Genomic DNA, 21260 nt, shown 5'->3' with positions numbered 1-21260 from the left:
AATAGCTATTATCTAAATTGAAATACGTTGCCTTGTATGAGGAAAACTGCTGCATCCTCGAGACGGACTGGGAAACAAGGGTTTTGGGTAAATGTGTTAACCTGCCTCCAGACTTCAGTCTCCTACCTCCGGGACCCAGCCCAGCCGTCCCTGGTGCAGACGAGCTGTCCCCACAGCCCACGTCTTCTGCCCTGCCCGTTTCTCCTGCCTAGTGGGCATTTGTGCAATTTGGGACTTCTATTTCCATAAGCTGACCCAGTAGTCTTGATTTAAGGACCTTCCTTCAGCTCTGAACAGATTTTTCCCCTCAATTCCAAAGATAATGAACCTTTCCAGTTTACTCATTTGTGGGTGGCTTCTTTTGCTCTTGACATTCAGTCCTGTTGTAATTACGTCTCAAATGGTGAAAATCAGTCTCAAGTCAGTCCCAATAAAATACGAACCAAGAAAAAATAAATAAATAAATAAATAAATAAAATAAATTGAAATACGTTGGTCAGAAATAGCTATAATATAAATGCAAGGTGGCAGGGAAATTGGAAAACATCATCAATGACTCATATAAATAAACATTAAATTAAAGGACTCAAACATCTTTGTCACTCATTCAAACAGTAACTAAGTACCTATTCTGTGCCAGACCCCAGGTTGGCTCACATGGTACAATCCCTTCCTTATACAGGATGAGGAAACCGAGACCCAAAAGAACAGAATTATTTATGCAAGTCACACAGAAAATTCAGTGGCAAAGCTGGGTAAAAGCCTACTCGTAATTCACCAATTTTTGGAACAAACCACACTAATATATCTTGATAATTTTAACATTTTCAAGTAATACACATTTTAATTAAAACTTAAATTCGTATCAGAACCACCTAATGTTCCAAAAATTAAATCCACAAAAATAACAATTTAGACTTGTAAAAATTATGAGCAAAAGTTAAAGACTAAGACTTGTGGTCAATGTGAGGCCTAGATTTAAACATCATTTTATTACTATACAGAATAGTATAGTAAGTAACAGATTCACACAGTCCAGCATCTGCTTAAGGCCCTCTCGCCTTATAAATAGCTTGCTGGAACGTAGTTCCACCTTCTCCCCACTTGATAACTGTATTCTGGGTGCAGCACAATTTTGAACCAGCCTACTTACCTGCAGATACCAGGACAACAGCTGTAAACAAACTCATCTCTTCATCACTAAGTTGGAGGGCATTTAGCTTCTCACTAAATTCAAACATAGAGTTTAGCAGATCCCCTGCTCCCATCGAGTGTAAATCATCGACACTGTATTTCTTTCCACTTAAAAAGGTGACCGTACGCTCCTTTGCATCAAACAACGATGCAAACCGTACCATTAAAACCTGGAAGGAAAAAAAAAAAAGACTTAAATGTATTTGAAGGAGTTCAATACTAAGACAAAAATCAGTATTCAAGTAAGTTAAGAAACATCCTACATATAAAAGAAAGTTGTAAAAGAAAAACCAAGTTTATTTTTACCCAGAACCATTTCCTTAAGGCAAATTCTCTACCAAAGCAATAAATATCCCAAGAACATCAAAAAAATTCCAGCCACCAGTGGCAAAATACTTGAGTCCTATGATACTCTGAAACTATTAATAAAGATTCTGAAATGCAAATATAAAATTAAAGCAGGCAATAATGCCAAGAAATCTGAAACTGAGCCTTGGCCAAAGGCATTAAAGAAACTCTTTAAGCTACCAAGTATACCACATGGACTCTAAACCATAAGTAAAAAGAGCAGTGGAGACATCAAAACACCAAATGCAGCCAAGGCAAATGCAGCAGATAAACTCTAATTAGACTATTTTAAGAAACTATAACCCAAAGAGACAATACACAAAGAAAACTATTACAGCAGAAGTGTTCCAGACACCAAGTTGTATTTCAAACCAAACCAAATCAGTCAACTGCTTATCTACAGCACTCCCTCCCCTAGAGTAAATGGCAACACCTATGTCACATACTTCTTTCATAACCAGAGGAATACTGAACAAACACCTCCCCTTTGCAATATTCCCAAAGACTTGTTTTATTCAAGACAATCCAAAAGAGAGTGAGCCTTCTATGAAGATGGCACTAACTAGAACACAGCAATCCCAAGACAAATCACAAAGTGGAAAGAACACAAGTGCTAGAGTCTGGGATTTGTGTTATGGTCCTCTGTCAGAAATTTATTGGTAATCCCAGAAAAATCTCCTCACCCCTCTGGATCACAATTACTTAACCTCAAAAAATGGATGAATTGAACTTGATCACTGACACCCCTCTAAGATTTAGAGTTTAAATCTTACCTCTAATGTTTTCCTTTACATTGAAAAACCTAACCTAACAGTTTTACCTTTAAATTATACCATAGGTATTTTATTTATGAATATGGCTCCTTCTCCATTCTGGTTCAAGTGCCCCCGAAAACAGAGCATAAAGCAAAAGTTTATGCAGAATGTGCAGTACCATATGTGAGAACAGGTTTGAGGAAAAAGGAAATGAGACTGGGAAGGGATGACAGCAAATACCAGAGGATGTATTACTGAGCTAGCCACCACTCCGTATTCATTAACAACTGAGAGCTCAGTCTGTGGGACCAGCAGGGAAAAGTGAAAATATATCCCGATTCCCATCCCCCACTGATCAAAGATGTGACCCACTAGACACCAACTTCCACCCACCACCCTGCATTTCAGAATAATGTTTAAGTGAGCTCTGAGCAAGTCCTGAGGCTCCTCACACTTCAGCAGCACCAGGGAAGCCCTGGGGAAGATAGGTGGGAGGCACCTAACACAGCACAGACAGAGGCATTCTGTGTCCTACTCAGGTTGGCAACAGTAGCTGCCCCATGTCCAGGCAGAATGCATCACAGTAAGAGAAGCCAGAGGAAAAAAAGTAGCAAGGATTCTGGATGAGGAGAAGCCAAGAGAGTCTAAAGTAGCACGTAAGACACGTCTCACATAACCCCGAAATATTCTACAATCTCCTTAAAGAGAAAAACTACGTTCTATTTACCCTTTGTACTCTGTACTGAAACACCAGGCTAGGCTTTCAGACTCTGCCTGCGGTCCTCACCTGAAAATAATACTAGAACCTGGAGGAAGTCTGTATGCTGAGAACAGAGAGCAGTTGTATTTCAAGTCCTAAGAATCTCTGGATTTATCTCATTTCTTCCCAAGATTCTGAGATGGTTATTCTTTTGTTGGTAATTTCAGCCTCTGGACTATAAATACTTCTTTAGAAAAGAATGAAATGGTACACGAAAATAAAATACTACACACACCCTGCATCGATATTCTAGATAAATAAAACCTACCTCAAAAGTCCCAGCCTTCAAAAGGTTGACCTGGTCATGCTGAGAGAGATCTCTGAATCCAGGAATACGTTTTGCAAATTCCACCACTTCTTTCACTGCTGGGGTGAAGCTCATTGAAAATTCTTCCCAGATTTCATGCCCAGATTTATGAGGATCCACATATGGAGACTTACTCATTGGACAAACCTAACATGCACAAAACAGAAAAACTCTTAAATTGTGAGAGATGGTAAAGAAACTTCGAAAGTGGCATCTCGATCATTGGAAACCCCAATGTAAAAATAACTCTCAGACACAGGTAAAATCTACTAATAGTAACACCTTCTCTTCTTGCTACTTGCCTTATGTTAGAAAGCCTCATGGCAGCCTAGTCTGAACAGCAATTAACGCATCATAAAAGAGGTAGGCTAAGCTATTTCAAAAACCTGTTGCACGGGTTTACGAGTTTTGTTTTGTTGTTTTCAACACTGCTGCCACCTTATGCTGGTTTTAAGATTTTCAAATTCATACATACTTCATTGTCAATCCTATATTCATTAGTTGTGGCAAATATTATAGTTATTATTTCTTAGATAAGGAAATGAGATTCTAAGAAGTTTATCTAAATACAGCTAGAAGTCGCAGGCCTAGAACTCAATATTTAGTTAATATTTCAAAACTCACTTTTTTCCAAATGACACGATTACAGTATTATAATTTCAAAGGAGGATAGTGAGATGCCTCACTTTTTTAAAAAGGTCATTAACCATTTATTTCATTAACAGTGGTGTGACTACTGGCCTCCATTTGTTTAATTAGGAAACAATGATGGGAGATACAAGGGGCACCTTTTACATAAGGACTGGTGAGGAAAAACCAGGAAGCCAAAGAAGGTATAAGAACACTAAAAAGATTATGAACATTCACTGTATATTCTGTATATTAGTAAAATCGCCTTTAAATTTTCACTAAATCCATAGGAGATCCAGGAATGGGATGATTCTATAACCATGAAGAATACCACAAAATTAGAACCTAAATGCTTACAGATTTTTTTTCCCTCCTTAAGGCAGCCACCAAGTCTAATAAATATAAATAAGGTCACCTTTCAGACCCATGGAATCAAATCCTTGCAAGTGACAAAAAAAAATAAATAAACAAAAGAACTGGGGTAGAGTCAGCTATTTTGAAAATGAAAAAAGAAGACTTTAATTACCTGACTGTAGAAAATACCAAGCACTATCAAAGGACCTCATGGTTTATACTGGAAATGGTGTAGTACTGCTGTTTCTGATGAAATTTTGGCTGAACATAAACACTGTACTTTCATGTAGACTGTTGTATTTGATAAAAAAAAAAACTTGAATAACATTAACTCATCTCATAAGATGAAGTCTGAGAAAATCCTTAGAAACTAGCATATTAAATTAAAATAGTCCTAAATTCTCAAACAGTAAAACATCTATCCATGTTCTATATTCAAAGACCTTTTTACATTATAATAGTTAAAGAAAACACTTTCCAAAGAAATCAAAGGATTACTAACTGTGGCAAACTAAATGATCAGTCCTTTGAGAAAATCCCACAGCTAGTAAGATAGTAATTAATCAGAATGCTTAAATTTTGAAAGGGATTTCTAAGAATTAAAGGACCAATTCTACATGATCCATATTTTATATAAAATCCTAATCCCAATCATAGTATCAACCAAATCATATGCTTTTACCTAGTTCTGTGTCAATTAGGTCAATCAACAAATGATGTTATTAGAAGTATTTAACCAAAAATATTGCACAAAACTGATTCTGTTAAGTCTCAAGTTTTGACACCACCCCTGCCCCTGAATTTGGTATACTGCCCCCAAATAAAAGAAAACCTTCAAAAGCTTTCCTTGATGCAAGTTGGGCAAAAAAATTGATTTCACTATACCAGATGCATTCTCCCTCCAGTGTTGCACAGGTAACTATTCTTGTTCTCATTCTGAGAAAATCCATCTATCGAAACTCTATCACATACTCGTTGAGTATAAGCATTGGAGAAGTTCATACAATGTCCATTTGCAATACAAATGGCATGCCCATTTGGGTAATGCATTATGTTCCTCCCTTTGTACTGTCCATTGAGGTGCTGCTGGCTCTCACTACATGGAAAATGGCCGCTAAGCCCACTGCCACAATGGTCATGATTTAAATTATATTGCTCCATGCTCTTGGGAATCCGTTCTCTCTGAGGCTGCATGGTCTCTGCTGAGTTTTCTCGCTGCTCTTGATTATACATAAAGGTATCCTTGTGCGCCCTGGTCACCATGCCAATCACTTCATCCTTTGCAAAATCAGAAGAGGGAGAAGAGCTTTTGATGTTTTCTTGTTCCAGCTGGGGCTTGGGTCGCAGCTGTTCCTGGGCTGGTAAGGCTGTCTGTTCATGATGTTCTAATGGGTCATTCTGCAAATGACCACTGAACTGGCTGTTCATCATGGTCTTCATCGCACTCTGCATTTCAATTAGCATCCTCTGTTTTTCACGCTTAGGAATGCGACCAAACCGAACAGCTATTGAAGAAAAAGGTATTTTAACATCTATATTCTAAATAAGACCTGTTTATACAAATGAATAGCACCAAATTATCTGTTAGCTATGGCCTCTAGTGATACAAATAAAAAATATCTGTATGTCTCTGGCCCAAATTATTCTAAATTTGCTGGTTGTATTTTTGATGTACATAAGAAGTGAAAAGGAGAAAAATTTAGGTATTTTAGAAGCAAAGTTTTAAAAATTTGAAATTAACTAATAAAAATCACAGTGTGAAACAGATCAGCATTACTACACAGCACCTATTAACAAGGCTGAAGGCTGGGTTCTTAAGAAGGCACATGGGATTCAGCTACCCACAGCCATTAATTAATGTTAATGGAACCTAGTAGGTACAAGCACTCCCTGAACATCTAACCTTTGTCAATTCATTTTTGTAACCCTATTCTCAAGACCCAACTATTAAATGATTTGCTCTTTTTCCAGCTTCTTAAAAAAGAAAATCTTTTTAAAAAAATTTTTAATTAAAAAACACACACACAGTCAATAGAAATGCAGTTATTAAAAATTTGCTGGATTTTAATTAAAATCAATGAAACAAAAATTAAATCATTCATCCTCCATTATTTTAGAGGCCAAGTTTTAGAATGTGTTCTGTCTCCAACATTCCTATCCCTGAGGGACAGAAAAGAAAAGCTTTCTAGTCTAATATTTATACAGGGATCATAAAAATCCAATATACCGGGAGGAGGGTGGGAGGATGGATTAGCCTGGTGATGGGTATTAAAGAGGGCACATTCTGCGTGGAGCACTGGGTGTTATGCACAAACAATGAATCATGGAACACTACATCAAAAACTAATGATGTAATGTATGGTGATTAACATAACAATAAAAAATTTTTTTAAAAAAATCCAATATACCCACCCAGCAAGAATGCCTTCCTAATCTAATTGTAGCCTCTGATATTATTGCTATCATGGACAATTTTATTATCATGTTTCATCTCTACTCCCTCCTTCACAAACGACTGCCATTTTTGTTCTTTTGAGGAAATCACAATATCCACCAACTTTGGATCAGAATTTCTAGTAATATAAAAAAAATTTTCAGGCAAATGAAATCTAAAACATCAACCGCTGAAATCCATTACTCAAGAAGCTCTATTACAACAGTATTTGTGTACCATATTAGAGTAACTTAAGGGACTGCTTAAGTGACGCTTCCCTAGATAAGTATCAGGTTCATTCTTAGCAACTCTTAATTAATCCTACTAAACTAATCCCTCTGAAAACCTCATACTCTTCTGTTATGTTACTTAGAACTAAATGAGACTATCCAAAAGTGATTTCCGTAAGCATGATAGAAGAGTCAAATTTTCCAGTGATGCCATCCACAGAAAATACTAACAGTCCCGCAAATTAACTTTTATTTTTTATGGGAATGGATCATGACAGAATTTAGCAACCACCTCCACTCCAGACCCTACTGTTTCTTTCAATTTTGTATCTCCTTTCAACATATTCAGAACCTGTGCCCTAAAGGCACATTATCGTCTCAGAGCTAAGAAAGTCACAGAGATAATTCACATAGGAGAAAGGGTTCCTCAGAAACGTTGAGAAATCAAGGAGAAAGAGCCAAGGATTCCTATATGGGGGAAAAAAAAAAAAAGAGGGGCACCTGGGTGATTCAGTAGGTTAAGCCTCCAACTCTTGATTTTGGCTCAGGTTGTGATCTGGGGGTCGTGGGATCGAGCTCTGCATTGGGCTCCGCACTGGGCATGGAGCCTGCTTAAGATTCTCTCTCTCCCGGCCCCCTTTACTCCTCCCCCTCAAAAAAAGAGAGAGAAAGGGAGGGGAAGGGAGGGGAGGGGAGAGGAAGGGAGGGGAGGGAAGGGAAGGGAAATGAATTCTTGTTTTAGGAAAAAAAGTATTCAAATTGTATACTAAAAAAGCGGGGGGGGGTTTACAAGAAGCCCCAAAAAAGAGCCAAAAGCTGTTTTTCCAGGGTGATAACACTAAAATTTAACTTTAATGAATCTGGCATCTTATAAGGCAACAAAATGTGTTTTCTAAAATCTGCTTCACTCTAAGCACAAGGCCACTGGTAACTGGCCTATAGGTCTGGTTTATGCTGAGGAATAAAAGCCTAGCTCCATATGTTTTAAGAAGAGTGCTCGTTAAAGTAGGAACATACCATCTCTTGACATTCCAACAGACAGACACTTTTTGAAGCGACACTGCTGACATCTGTTTCTATTCATTCTCATTATAGAACAGTTTTCATTCTTCAGGCACTTCTTGTACTGAATGTTTTGCTGAATGCTTCTCCGAAAGAAACCCTAAGAACAAAGGAAAATGTACTCAGCCATTTAAAAACATCCAGATGAAATCCTTGTAAGCATTCCCTCCACAACTGACTATCAAGTATTTTACTAGCTACCTGGTAAATAATTTTGGCTTAGAACACAGGGATATAATACTGACACAAAGAATTTAACTGGGTTCTAACTGTTGTTAGTAAGCACCTCTGCCTACCAGCCAAACAACTCTTCTTCCCCTTCCTCCCTTTGGAGAATCTTGGAGCTTGCCAAGCACCCCTCTACCACACTTTACCCTGTTACCTGCCCCTGCCTACAGCCACACTTTCCAGCCCAAACTTTAATCACATACAAATCCCAAAACTCTTGAAATATGAATGACTGATTTTTAAAGAGTTGACAGAGAAATGTGTTCCACAGGTATCATTCCCTCACTAGCACCAAGGACTCCATTAGAAGAGCTTGGTCTTTCCTGCATCATTACCGGCTGACACCAGCAAGGTCTACTCACATGTGTCAGATATTCCTGGCTACTTTGTCAGCAACAGGTACATGTGACACCACACACCCGCAGAGCAGCTAGTGATCCAAGGAAAGACAGTTCCCAGCTAGATGGCTACAAATAACTGCCTTTACTATACAATTTAAGCATGTGCTCTGTGATGGGTCTTTAAAGAGCTCCAGCTTCATGGTCTCAGGAAGAACAGAAAAGTCAAGGCACAATTACCAAAATTTTAAATTGCAGTTTCCTTGAATATTATAACTAACCACACATTTCAAGAATCTGTGTAATTTTGAAATACAATATTTTTAAATTTTATTACAATATTATACTTGAACACAAAAATGTATGAACTAGACATATCTCTAAGAGGGTATAGAACAATTATGTGTATTTATCAAGGATACACAATTAGGCTCATTTGCTTGTGCTTTTGTTTCCTTATCAATAAACTGAGAATGATGCCTGCTCTACAATTATTTCACATTCTTATTTAAAAGAAAAAAAAGAATGAGTAAAACAGTACTTACAGAATTTTTTATACAGTGGAAAAGTGCTACTTCTATATTAAATACTGACTAGTCTTGTGAAGTGACCCAGCCATTAAGAGCTACAAAACTCACAATTTATTCAGAGCTACCCTAAAAAATATTTCTTCTTCCATCATGTATGTTCTTTATCTTGCTCACCCATCATATCTTGCCAAGCTGGATTCCTGCTCCTGGCTTTCAGTCAGAAAACAGCAAGAGCAAATGTCTTGGCCATATTAATTTTTGATACTCAGGAGAAATAGTTGTGTCAGATTTTTAAAAAAGAGAGATTCCCTGGATTTAAGTAGGAGGTATAGACTATCTCACTTGGAATTAGCTGACCCTCTAACCAAGAAATATTCAACAAACCTTAAAAATAAAATAAGGTTTCCCAAGCGTTCAATTTATATTCAAGATTCTTTAAGTCACTTGGCACTACTTCTGAAGATACCACATTCTTACAAGTATGTAGGAATTATTCCCAACTCCTAATATCTGACATATCAGAATGTCAACATATCTGAGGAGACCTATTCAAAGTTTGTTTTAAACTAAGTTCCAACAAGGCAGCAGTGCCTTGTCTGTTTTGCTCCCTGCTATTTCCCCACCACCTGGAATAGTGCCTGATGCATTAATGAATAAGCATCTGTGCACTTGGTTTCATACCATAATTAAGTTTGAGTGAGATAGCAAATTTATTCTGATCAAAATCTTAAAGAAAAAAAAGAAATATTTTCACTGAATTAAAAATGTATTTTTCGAGGCACCTGGGTGGCTCAATTAAGCGTCTGCCTTCGGCTCAGGTCATGATCCCAGGGTCCTGGGATTGAGCCCTGCATCAGGCTCCCTACTCGGCAGTAGGCCTGCTTCTCCCTCTCCCTCTCCCCCTGCTTGTGTTCCCTCTCTCGCTGTGTCTCTCTGTCAAATAAATAAATAAAATCTTTAAAAAATAAAAATATATTTTTCAAAACAAGTTACATTTATATACTACATAAAATGCTTAAAACTTTAAGAGTAGCTGCTGACTTCTCTCATCCTCCCAGGTTATCAATTGTGGAAATTGGAAAGGCTAACTCCAATTTCTTTAACCCCAGAATCAGTAGCTTACCTTACAGCCTTCACAAGCATGAACTCCATAGTGGAATCCTGATGCCACATCCCCACAGACTTTACACAGTAGAACCATGCCACTAAATTCTAAGACACAAACAGACACAAAAGTATAAAGCTGGAAGAAAAACTTCAACTGTTTTCTTTCCAACTGATTCCAACTTATTTTATTCAACTTGTAAGTACTCTGAAAAGATACATATTTCATATTTACTTTTACAATGGGAAAGAAAATTCTTTACACCAAATTAACAAATCCAAGGATATCTTAGTTTTCTTTTAAATACAGTTTATGGGACTGCCAAAAATATCTTGAGAGCCTGATGATTTTAAACATACACTGAAATTCTATAAATCTAGAGTTACTTTACACCATATAGATGCAACCAGAACTAAAAACAATTCTCCTTAGTAAGAATTAAGAAGTCAGATAAAAGAGTCAATCAACAGAGGTGTGAACAGATGTCTCCACAGACTGCTGTATGATAGATACTCAGTTCAATTGACCTACAGGCACCATTCCCCCTGTATCAACCAATTTTACCTCCACACTCACTCAGGGGTCCAAATTCCACCACTCATTTAGTTATCCCAATGCTGCTTTATTTGCTAATCCCAAATGTTCCTAGCTCCAACTTCATGAAAGCAAACCCCTTCCCATAACAAGTACTCTGTTTTAGAAACCAGATTCAGTATCAAGAGTCCAGAAGAAAGGCAACTGTGAAAATGTGGTAAAAGGGGATACCCTAAAGGAAACATGGCCAGGCAGAGTGCATATCACGGATCTTGCTCCATGGCAAGAACCAATTATGACAACCCCTAGGCTGTAACTTTCAAAATCATCACTGATTTCTTACCTAACTACTAAACTATGATTACCCAAAAGGGGGTGAAATGACACCCAAATGAAAAATGATAAAATAAACCCCACCCGCAATTAATGGCACCAACCTTTGAAAACTAAAGTAACTTACTTGTCACTCCACTATGACTCTTTGTCATCCCAGGTGCACTCGATTTGCTTGTTTTCACAGAACAATCTATTCGATCATTCTTCAGGATGCCATCAATGTTGGAGAGATCACCATTTTTGGGATTACCATTGTTATCAGAATTTGAGCTATTTGGAGAAGATGGAACAGAGGAGGAGGAGGACTGGAAACTGTTCTCAGAACCTTCACTGTGACAAGAGGCAGGGCTGGAGGCTGAGCTGGAAGAACTGATATAGGCAATCACACCTCCTAGAAAAGAGGGGAGAATTCAGATAATTAGATACATGACAATATATGTTTTCTATTTTTCCAAATGTGAATAGTAAAGTCATTAACTTTAGAAACAGGTTGCTGACTAAATATCCACTCACCCTTAAAAGGAGAAAGTAACTAACTTCCTTATTTCCCCACTATTCTTCCTGCTTCCACAAAGTTCGAAGCACAAATCATTTCCACTAATTCAAAAAAGAAGAAGGTCTCACTGGCTTAATTATTCTGAGCACACAAAGATCCAAACCTAAAGCTTTTCATTTTCTAGGTTTTTTTTTTCCTAAAAGGAATGAAAAACCTTCCTGACTACCTAGCTTAGAGTAAACAAACTTTTTGTCATGAAGAAGTCTGCTTCTGGTCCTCTCTTTGCCTCCTTCATTATAGTGACACAATCCTACAAACAATGAGTTCATTTGCCTCCCCCAGCACTTGGCTAAAACACAGGTTAACCAAGAACAGATATAACATTTGGAACTCCAGATAATTTATGTCAAAATAGTGAACTTTCCTAGCTATTGCTCCCAGAATATTTCCTAAAAGATCCCTGAAAACGTCTATGACTATCCACTAATCACCAGTTCCACGCTCCCCCTTCCCCACCTGCTTCTGCCACTGGACTTGCAGACACACTTATCTGTAAACAGCTCTTAAGGAATCCAGACTCACCACCTGTTCTTCTGACTTGCTATTTACAGTAAATGTTAAAAGAAGCTGAAAGAATGCATGCTATATAACATTAAGGCTGACACTAATTCTCTCTCCATAGAGCCACTCTCAAAACACTACTCACAACCGCACCAATATAACCTCCACAACCCTGGTGAAAACTGGTCTTGGCCTCTTAGAGACTGTAAACCTCCCAGGTTAAGAAACAGTATTTTTTTTTTAAGATTTTATTTATTTGACAGAGAGACAGCGAGAGAGGGAACACAAGCAGGGGGAGTGGGAGAGGGAGAAGCAGGCTTCCCGCGAAGCAGGGAGCCCGACACAGGCCTCGATCCCAGGACCCCGGGATCATGACCTGAGCCGAAGGCAAACGCCCAACGACTGAACCACTCAGGCGCCCCTAATAAACAGTATTTAAAATTATTCTTAAGAGTATAATTTCAAACATCTTCCGTCAAAGACATAAAACACTGCAAGAGTAATCTCATAGCCAAATATATTATTCCAAATCCCAGGCCAAACAACTAATTCTCATCTTTTCTGCCAAGATCTACTGTGGTTTCTTTCCCTCTTCCCTCTATCACCAACAAACATTTATGGGCTTTTTCAATGTGCATCAGACACAACGGTAAAATTATCTCTCTTCTATCACTGTCCTGAGTTCTTATTTAAATCTACTGTTTATCTGTTTCCATCTCTTTCTCAACTAGCCTATAAGCACCTAAGTGCACAGTGTCTCTCAATTTTCTATACATAACTTTGCAAGTAATAAGCCTGCCATAAATATTTTTAAGACCTACTTCTCTGCCTTTGTGAAGCACACATTTGATAATATGGACAGATCCCAGGTATCATAAAACATTACCAGAAAGTCACAAGCAAAACAGGGCATTTCTGACAACAATCTGGGTAGCTATACAGAGTAATTACTGGAAAGTTCTGCACGTTCCCTAAGTAACAACTGCAATTTAAGCATTCACTCTGAAATAAACTTCTCTGCTAATGAAAAATGATTCCCCAATCTCTTTTTTAGATAAAAGCCATACTTTATAAGTCAACACACACACACACACAGCAAAATGCTGAGGCCAAAACAATTCCAAAGAACAAAAAGACACTTCCACTTACAGAGAAGAAAAAATTGGACAGAAGAATTTTAGGTCACTTTTAGTCTGTTTTGTTGAAATAAGATTCCAGACATGTATTTAAGTACCAATTATACATAACCAGGATGAGAAGTTCCTGAGAAGTAAAGTAAAACCGTAACTCTTAGAGATTTTGGTCAAAACCCAGAAGAAGTTAAAACAGCACCTACCATGCCAAGAAAAATACAACAGTGTTCATCATACACAAATTTAATATGCATAAATGCAACTAAATGTACTTGAATTTTAAAGACAAAAAATATAAATAATGTGGAGAATTCCATCCACTTTTCCATTCATTAAACATATGCCTGCAATCCGTCTTGAAGCTGGAGGTGTGACTCTGGTCTTTCTAGACTAACCCACTTCCCAAATGTTCTCTTGCCATGTGCTTATCATCTTCCCAGAGTGAAGTCAGAGCTTTATGATTAATATTAGATCTGCAGTGTGTTCCCCACCTATAAACCAGTCTTTCTCAAAGTGTGGTCCCTAGATCAAGAGTTTCAGCATCACCTGCAAATCTATCAGAAACCTAAGTTCTCAGGCCCCACTCCAGATCTACTGAATCAGAAACTTTGATCAACCTTTTGGTGATACTGATTCACAATAAAATAGTTACACAGTAAAACTGGGACTGTCACAAGCCAACATCTTTATCTGTGTTCAATGGAAGAAAATGCGACCAAGGGTAATTTTTTTAATTTAAGATTTTAATTATTTATTTGAGAGAGAAAGAGAGAGAGTCAGAGAGAGCGTGAGCGGGGAGGAGGATCAGAGGGAGAAGCAGACTCCCTGCCGAGCAGGGAGCCCGATGCGGGGCTCGATCCCAGGACCCTGGGATCATGACCTGAGCCCAAGGCAGATATTCAACCAACAGAGCCACCCAGGTCCCCCAGTGACTAAGGGTAATTTTGATAACAGAAATTTCATCTACTGGTTTTGAAAGCCCCTAAAACTCCAAACACAAGGAGGAAAAACTTCCTAAGTGTGAGTTTATTCTCATCACCCAGAAAAATTATGTAAAATATGTATCATGAGAACCACCTGGTACTTTTTCAAAATACATATTTCCAAGGTCCTGCCCAACTAGAGAAGGCCCCTCAGGAATGACCATTTTTAATTTTTAACAAGTTCCCCAGGCAATTCTTTGCACAAAAGAATAGCTACAATCACTGAATTAAAGCACAAATTGGTTCATAGTTTGTAAAAGTTGATGTTTTCATTGACTAACTGCCTGAATACCCTTAATATACTGTGAATCCAGAGAGGAAACAATTTTAACTTGGAAGGCTAGCAAATGTCATGTAACTGGGTAAAACCACTGTGCCATCTGTTTTCATAAAATTTTAGAGATCTGAAGTTCACATTAGAAATTCCAGGTGTTAGCAAACTACTGTTTTCACGTGTCTATACACTCAGAATAGAATGCAAAGGAAAATATTATTCTTAGTCTTTAATAAACTCCCAAAGGAACATCTCACAGCTATTTATCTTACTAAAGTACTACCACTTTAGGTGGTAAATTCTCTTACATCTCAAGATAGTAAAAGATGAGAAAGTGATGGTTTTCCTTAAAGTAAGACTTTCTTAGGGCCAGCATTTGAGAGAGCCATTTACGTTCACAAGGTAGTCTGGCTACCTCACCTGAGAAATAAGCTTGCAGAAATCAGAGCTATCCCAATGGCTTAATAACTGTTTTAAAACACTGACTGACCAATGGAAGGTATTGTTATTAACTACCCAAAATACACCTTCTTTTCAAACCTCCAAAATCAAACCTAAGAAAAATCACTAAGCTACTATCAATCCAGTTAATATCAATTCCTATCTTTAGGGAGTTTAACAATCCTTTTCAACAAGCATTTGTGCCAGGCACCGTGGTATCAAAGATGACCCATCTAGAAGCAGCTACATTCTCCTAGCAAGACCTTCAACACTGATTTAGTTGTCTTAGCATCCACTCTTGCTACCAGACACCAATCTACTGACCTGATGGTTAGTAACCCAAACGGTCACATTTTAATTTCCGAGAAAGTTAAGGAGTACATCTAATAGTTCCTCAACCCCTTGAAGAAAGGGAAGTGAAAACTACAAGTCCTCAAGTACCTACTAAATACCAAGAATAAAGTGACACAACTTCCTATCACATTTTGACCTCACAAGTATTTACTTCCATTATCCCATTTTTCACAGGAGGAACTCAGAGCTCGGAGAGGTTTAATATAAACACTGTTACTAAGTGGCAGGGCCAGGGTTGAAGGTGAAGGCCATAGTATAAACTATTATCTCTTACTGCAAAGACCTAGGCAAGCAAACCACTTTCAATCTCTCTAAAACTGAGTCACCTTCTGTAAAATGGGAATATCTGCTAGAGTTATTACAAGACTGAAATGGTGTTCATAAAAGGGGATTCTTAAAGTGCTTTTTACATACATGGTTTTTGATGATAAAGCAAGAAAGGTAAAATCCCCAAAACAGCAAGTCCCAACACTTCCAGAAACAGGCAGAATGTACTTCTTAGATGCCTCAAGCTAAAATTAGCTGAAGCAGTCTTCTCTATTTTTAGTTGGAAAAAAATCCCTGGAGCTGGGCCAGGTTCCCAGGCTAGGGCTTACCCAGTGGTCAACTTCAGACAAGCCAGAAGTCAATATCTAATTTTATACTGCTGGGAAACACTTACTGCTCGCCATATATTGGGGTTTTCTTACCCCAATTCTAGGCTTGCCCATCACCAAAACCTTCTCACTCCCACTACCCACCATCCTGGAAAGAATGCTTCAGTTCAACTCATGACTGTGCCTTATGACTTAGAACAAAACATACTTACCACCTGGAAGCTTTAGTTTTCTCATTTTAAAAGTAGGTTACCAATAATTTCTACTCACAGGATGGTATAATAGATCCAATTGAAGCACTAACCTTCCAACTGTGTCCTGAGCATCAGGGCTCCATAGAACAACATGGTCCCTTCCCTCAAAAGCCTTGTAGACCAACTGAGGACAGCTGTCTTAACCATTCATTCCAGTGCAATGCGAGCACTGTTTCATACAAATTTACTGTGAACTGCTAAGGATCACACAAGAGGACTCAGGAGGGCAAAGATCAAAAGGGGCAAACACAGCTAAGGTGACAATAAGTGGGTCTTGAAGAACATGCAAATTACTAAATGATATACCACGTAAGAGATTTAAGAAAACAAATAAAAAAATGGGATGACAAAACAAATCTGGTCTTACTTTGTTAAATAGTGTTTCTGCTCTCCATGTAAATTACTGGGGGAAGGGAGGGAGGGGGAAGACACAAATGTAACCTAGTGTCTGGGGGAAAAACAGTATGACTAGCAACAAGATTGAAAGAAAGGAATGAGGAGATTAGGAGGCTTTACTAACACCCGCCCCTTTTCCATCAGCTACAACCCTACACCACTACAAATCAAGTGGATCCACACAGTTATTTCCTTTACCCCCAAGAAGACCAGACCACCAAGATGTGCATATACTATCAAATGTCATGTGGGCTTAGACCTAATACAGCATAGTAGCTTGTGCTCCCCAAGTGGACTTTGTGGATTCAAAATCTGGCTCCACCACCTGCCTGGATTAAGTTAATTAACTTCAATCTACTTAGCTCTTTATCTTCAAATGATCACAATACCTGCCTTCATAGAATTAAAAGTGTGGTGTCAAAGTAGTGACACATGTAAAGGGCCTGGCACATAGTAAGTACTCCACAGATACTGGTGAATATTATTTTACCATCATACTAAAGAGTTCAAACAAAACTAACCCTCCCTATCCTTTCTTCGTTCCTTTAATTTTGAGTGTGTCAAATGGACCCAGTGGTTTCCCTGGAGGTTATTTCCACACCACCTTCTGAATATCTTAACTCCTTTGACTAGTCAAGCAAACTGCTACTTCACTTCTAAGTCTTTCCATGATCTTGCTGTTTCTCTCTCCAACTGACTTATTTACCATTACTGCTCTCTGACTTTTTTTTTTTCAAGTTAGGAGAAATACAAGTTTATAAAAACAAGAATGAACTATGTGGGAATGTCTTCAAAATTTTTAAAAATGTGAATTACAGCCATGTTATGAAGTTTGTGCAGTGAGTTATCATTTACTTTAAGGAACCTGGTATATTCACCCAAAATCTGTGACAGAAACATATACAGTCAATTTCTGCCACTTCACTATTTCATATCTGCATTAGTCATGGATAAGGTAAAGACACAATTATGTCATAAAAGTTAGATGACATGGTCACTGGTTGAATGTGTATTCACCATGGTACTAATAACAGTATCAATCAAACGGATGGGTCAGAGGTGAGTCACACAGCACTGAATTTGGCCCCACCCTAGACAACATTTGCAATTTGAGGAAAATTGAAGGGAATGTTTCCCAATGCTCCCTCTAACAGATATATGGCAGAAGTTGTTAATGTACTGGATAACAACTTGAGACAGGTTGACAATGGAGCCAAAAGGAACAAGATAAAACTTAAGAAAAATAATTGCAAATTCCTACACTTCAGGTCAATTATCTGCACCCATTAATGGGTGAAACCTAGCTTCAAAATAGTTCACATGTAAAGGTCCTAGTTGACTGCAAGGTTACTATGAGTCAGCAAAGCCAATAAGCCACAAAGCTCAGCCTGCCAGAGAATTCATTTGCATCAGAATCCGAAACTTGGAACTTGGTAACTGTCCAATCATTTCCACAGGAGCCTGTTCACCTCTGGGTGCTACAGCCTAAAGGGCAACAAGGATGATGATCAAAACAACACTGAGCAAGGACCAAGTAATGAGAACTGAAAATGGAAGAACTGGAGTGGTTATGTTCAACAGTGATCCAAAGGAAGTTTTATTATCTGTAGCTCCAAAAGGCAAGATTAAAATCAGTGATACTGTTCCAGGAAGGTTCAAACCAGACAAAAATTTTCTAGCCTCCTGAGCTAGCCCACCTTATAAGGCTACAAATCTGAAGAATTCATTCATGCTAAAAGCTAGGTTGAAAAAGGTTGAACCTAATAATCTCTACATTCTTATCAAGCAAAAATTTAATTCCAGGACAGATTACCCAATTTTTAAAAATACCCTCAAAGGCTAAGGAGACCCAGAGGTTAATTAAAACACAGAAAATGTCTTTATTTTTACATTGGTGGAAAACTCACAACGCATTTATTTTCAAGGTATCGTTTTTTAAAAAGTGCATATAACTTAAAAAATATAAACTGGCTTCTTTTTCTTAATTTAAATTCAATTAGCCAACATATAGTACATCATTAGTTTCAGACGTAGTGTTCAATAATTTATCAGCTGCCTATAACAGCCAGAGCTCATCACAAACTAGATTCTTCTGTAACCTCACTGGCCTCAGGTGTAAGGGCCATCATTGAGGGCAGGCAAAAGGAGAGAAGGGAGCACAGTACTGTTCTGTGACACTGTAACAGGAAATGTAACTAAAAAAATAATGATAAAGCCAAATTCTGTTGATCAGGTTCAAGAAAGGTCGGCAACCAATGGATTTTTAAAAAAATCAATTTAGGGGCACCTGCGTGGCTCAGTCGTTAAAGGTCTGCCTTCGGCTCAGCTCATGATCCCAGGGTCCTGGGATCCAGACCCACGACGCGCTCCCTGCTTCGCGGGAAGCCTGCTTCTCCCTCTCCCACTCCCCCTGCTTGTGTTCCCTCTCTCGCTGTCTCTGTCAAATAAATAAATAAAATCTTTTTTAAAAAAATCAATTTAAATAAACAATGACCAGTCTTTCATAAAGTCTCGGGGTCACTTGGGATCACCTGAGTCATCCCGACCCTACGTGAGTTGAAAGATTAGCTATGGGTGTGACCTATAGGCTCCCAGCCCGAGGGGATTTTCGAGCCTTTTTTATGACCGTGTGTAAGATAGGTCACGTCCTAGAGCGACCATTTTTCCTGGAAATACTGAAGCAGCATCATAACAAGGGCAGGTGCCGTCCCAGCTACCAGGCATTGCTCAGGAACTAAGCTCCTCAGACCTCCGAGGGGTCTCGCTTTGGGGAAGCACCGAGTCTTCCCCAAGAAACCCGCACTTCTTCCTCAGTATCCGCAAGGTCTGCGGCCCATGCAGTAGGCCTGGCCCTGACTCTGCGCGTCGAGGTCACCTCTCCGACCGTAAGGCGGCAGCCGGTACACTGCGGCGTCCGCACCCGCTTCGGGACCGCCCGGGCGCGGGGTCCAGCACGCGCACGCGCAGCCTCCTCCGCAATGTGCAACCCCGCGGGGGAGGAGGGAATCGCGACCACGTCACAGCCCGGAGGGTTCCAAAGGGGCGGGGCCTCCCGGGAGGCTGCGGCGGGGAGCGACGGCGCGCGCGCGCACCCGCCCCCACGTGTCCCTGCGGCCCCAGGGAATGTGGGTCACCGAGCCGAGCGGCCTCACGTGTCCCCGCCCGCCGCCGCCGCCTCAGCGCCCATTATGTAATGCCGCGTCACGCGCCCGCCCAGCCAACCGGCGCCCGCGCGCCGCGGAACGTAAACACAGCGCGCACGTGGCTCGCGCGGCCCGGCCATGTGAGGGGGGGGGCCGGGCCGGCGCCACGGGCCGCGCTGCGGCGTTGCAGGGAGCCGGGAGCGCGGCAGTGGAGAGGCCCGGGGGGCAACGCGGGAACCGAGCCCGAGCCGATACGCACCGCGCAGCAGCCCACCCCACAGTCCTGAGGTCACTCCCCGCCGCCGCCATACGGAGTGCCCCAACGGGATCCGAGAGCCCCCTCCGCCGTGCCCCCACTCTCCGCAGTCCGGCTCTTACCCGCATTCACCTCCATGGTGCCCTCCGGGAGGGGACCGAGGCTGCCCGCTTCCCGCAGAAGTGGCAGCGCCGCCTCCGCCTCAGCGCCGCGCCGCCCCGGGCTGGAGGCGGCGGTGGTCGCGGGGCCCCCTCATAAGCAGGGCGGGCGAGGCGCCCGGAACCCGGGCCCCGCGGCCAGAGAGCGGGCTGCAGTGAGAGAAAGCGGCGGCGGCCGGCGAGCGGCGCTCCTCGCGGAGTCCCCGACAACAAAAGCGGCGGCGCGGCGGCTTCCTGCAGCCAGCGCACCGCGGCGGCGAGGGCGGCTGACGGGGAGGGCAGCTGCGACCATGTGACCCGCGCACACACCCCCTCCCTCCGCCCGCCCCTCGGCCGGCCGCTGCGGCGACTCCGCCCCCTCGCTGCCGCCGCCGCTCCCCTTCTCTTCGGTTCTGGCTTCTTGTCTACGTCCCCTTGCCCCCCTTCCCCGTTCCCGCCTCCCCAAATCCCTTTTCTCTTTCCCTTCCTCCCTCCCCTCCAAGCCGACCTCCCGTCTCGGACTGGGATTTCCCTCCATGTCCCCCTCCTGATCCCCCCCACTTCCCGTGACACCTCAGGTCACCTCGGATGGTTACCAAGAACCGCCCCGAAGGCGCCGAACAGACCGGCCTTTCGAGACCCCCGGCGGGGCCAACCCCTGACCTCCCCACAAGTTCCGCTCTCCTCACCCCCCCCCCCCGCAACAGACCGTTAAACGCTGGACTCTGAGGGTAGAGCCCATTTCTCTTCACTCTACACCCTTTGGGTTATTTCATTCAATCGCGTAGCTTAAATAGACGTGTTCTGAGGCTTGCATTTCAAACCGAGACCTCTCTGAGCTCCGGATTCCCACTCTCGGCAGCCCCTTTGATTATGCCCCCTTGATGTCCCTTAAGCATCTTAAATTTAAGGTGTGGACAGTTGTATGCACGTGTCAAAACTCAGTGAATGCACACTTAAGATTTGTGCATTTCACTTTGTATATAAATTTTACATCAAAAAAAACTGGAAATAAATGACATGTATGCTGAGGTATGCAGCGGGAAGTGCATTGATGTCTGCAGTTGAAATGTATTACAAAAGTAAGATGG

General features: G+C 40.8%; 1 protein-coding gene across 2 annotated transcripts in view; it reads right to left on the bottom strand.

The window, feature by feature from the left end:
• NR1D2 (nuclear receptor subfamily 1 group D member 2) overlaps positions 1-20481 on the bottom strand; it is a 29394-nt gene extending 8913 nt beyond the window's left edge. Inside the window, exons 1-7 of one of the 2 annotated variants that reach the window (XM_025883029.2) lie at positions 20155-20481; positions 11270-11536; positions 10294-10382; positions 8030-8174; positions 5234-5853; positions 3326-3511; positions 1154-1364 (exon numbers count right to left, since the gene is read on the bottom strand). In XM_025883029.2, the coding sequence (XP_025738814.1) occupies positions 1154-1364; positions 3326-3511; positions 5234-5853; positions 8030-8174; positions 10294-10382; positions 11270-11536; positions 20155-20170 (1534 nt within the window). In that variant the 5' untranslated portion in view covers positions 20171-20481. Of the gene's footprint in view, positions 1-1153; positions 1365-3325; positions 3512-5233; positions 5854-8029; positions 8175-10293; positions 10383-11269; positions 11537-19382; positions 19505-20154 lie in introns of those variants that run through there. The other variant, XM_025883037.2, reaches the window with a different exon arrangement.
• Between the last annotated feature and the right edge of the window lie 779 nt (positions 20482-21260).

Source organism: Callorhinus ursinus, unplaced genomic scaffold (assembly GCF_003265705.2).
Source record: "Callorhinus ursinus isolate GAN/ISIS: 27379988/994484 unplaced genomic scaffold, GSC_fseal_2.0 scaffold1, whole genome shotgun sequence".
Taxonomy (NCBI): domain Eukaryota; kingdom Metazoa; phylum Chordata; class Mammalia; order Carnivora; family Otariidae; genus Callorhinus; species Callorhinus ursinus.
The sequence above is the reverse complement of the archived record's forward strand: the minus strand, read 5'-3'. Positions and strand labels throughout refer to the sequence as shown.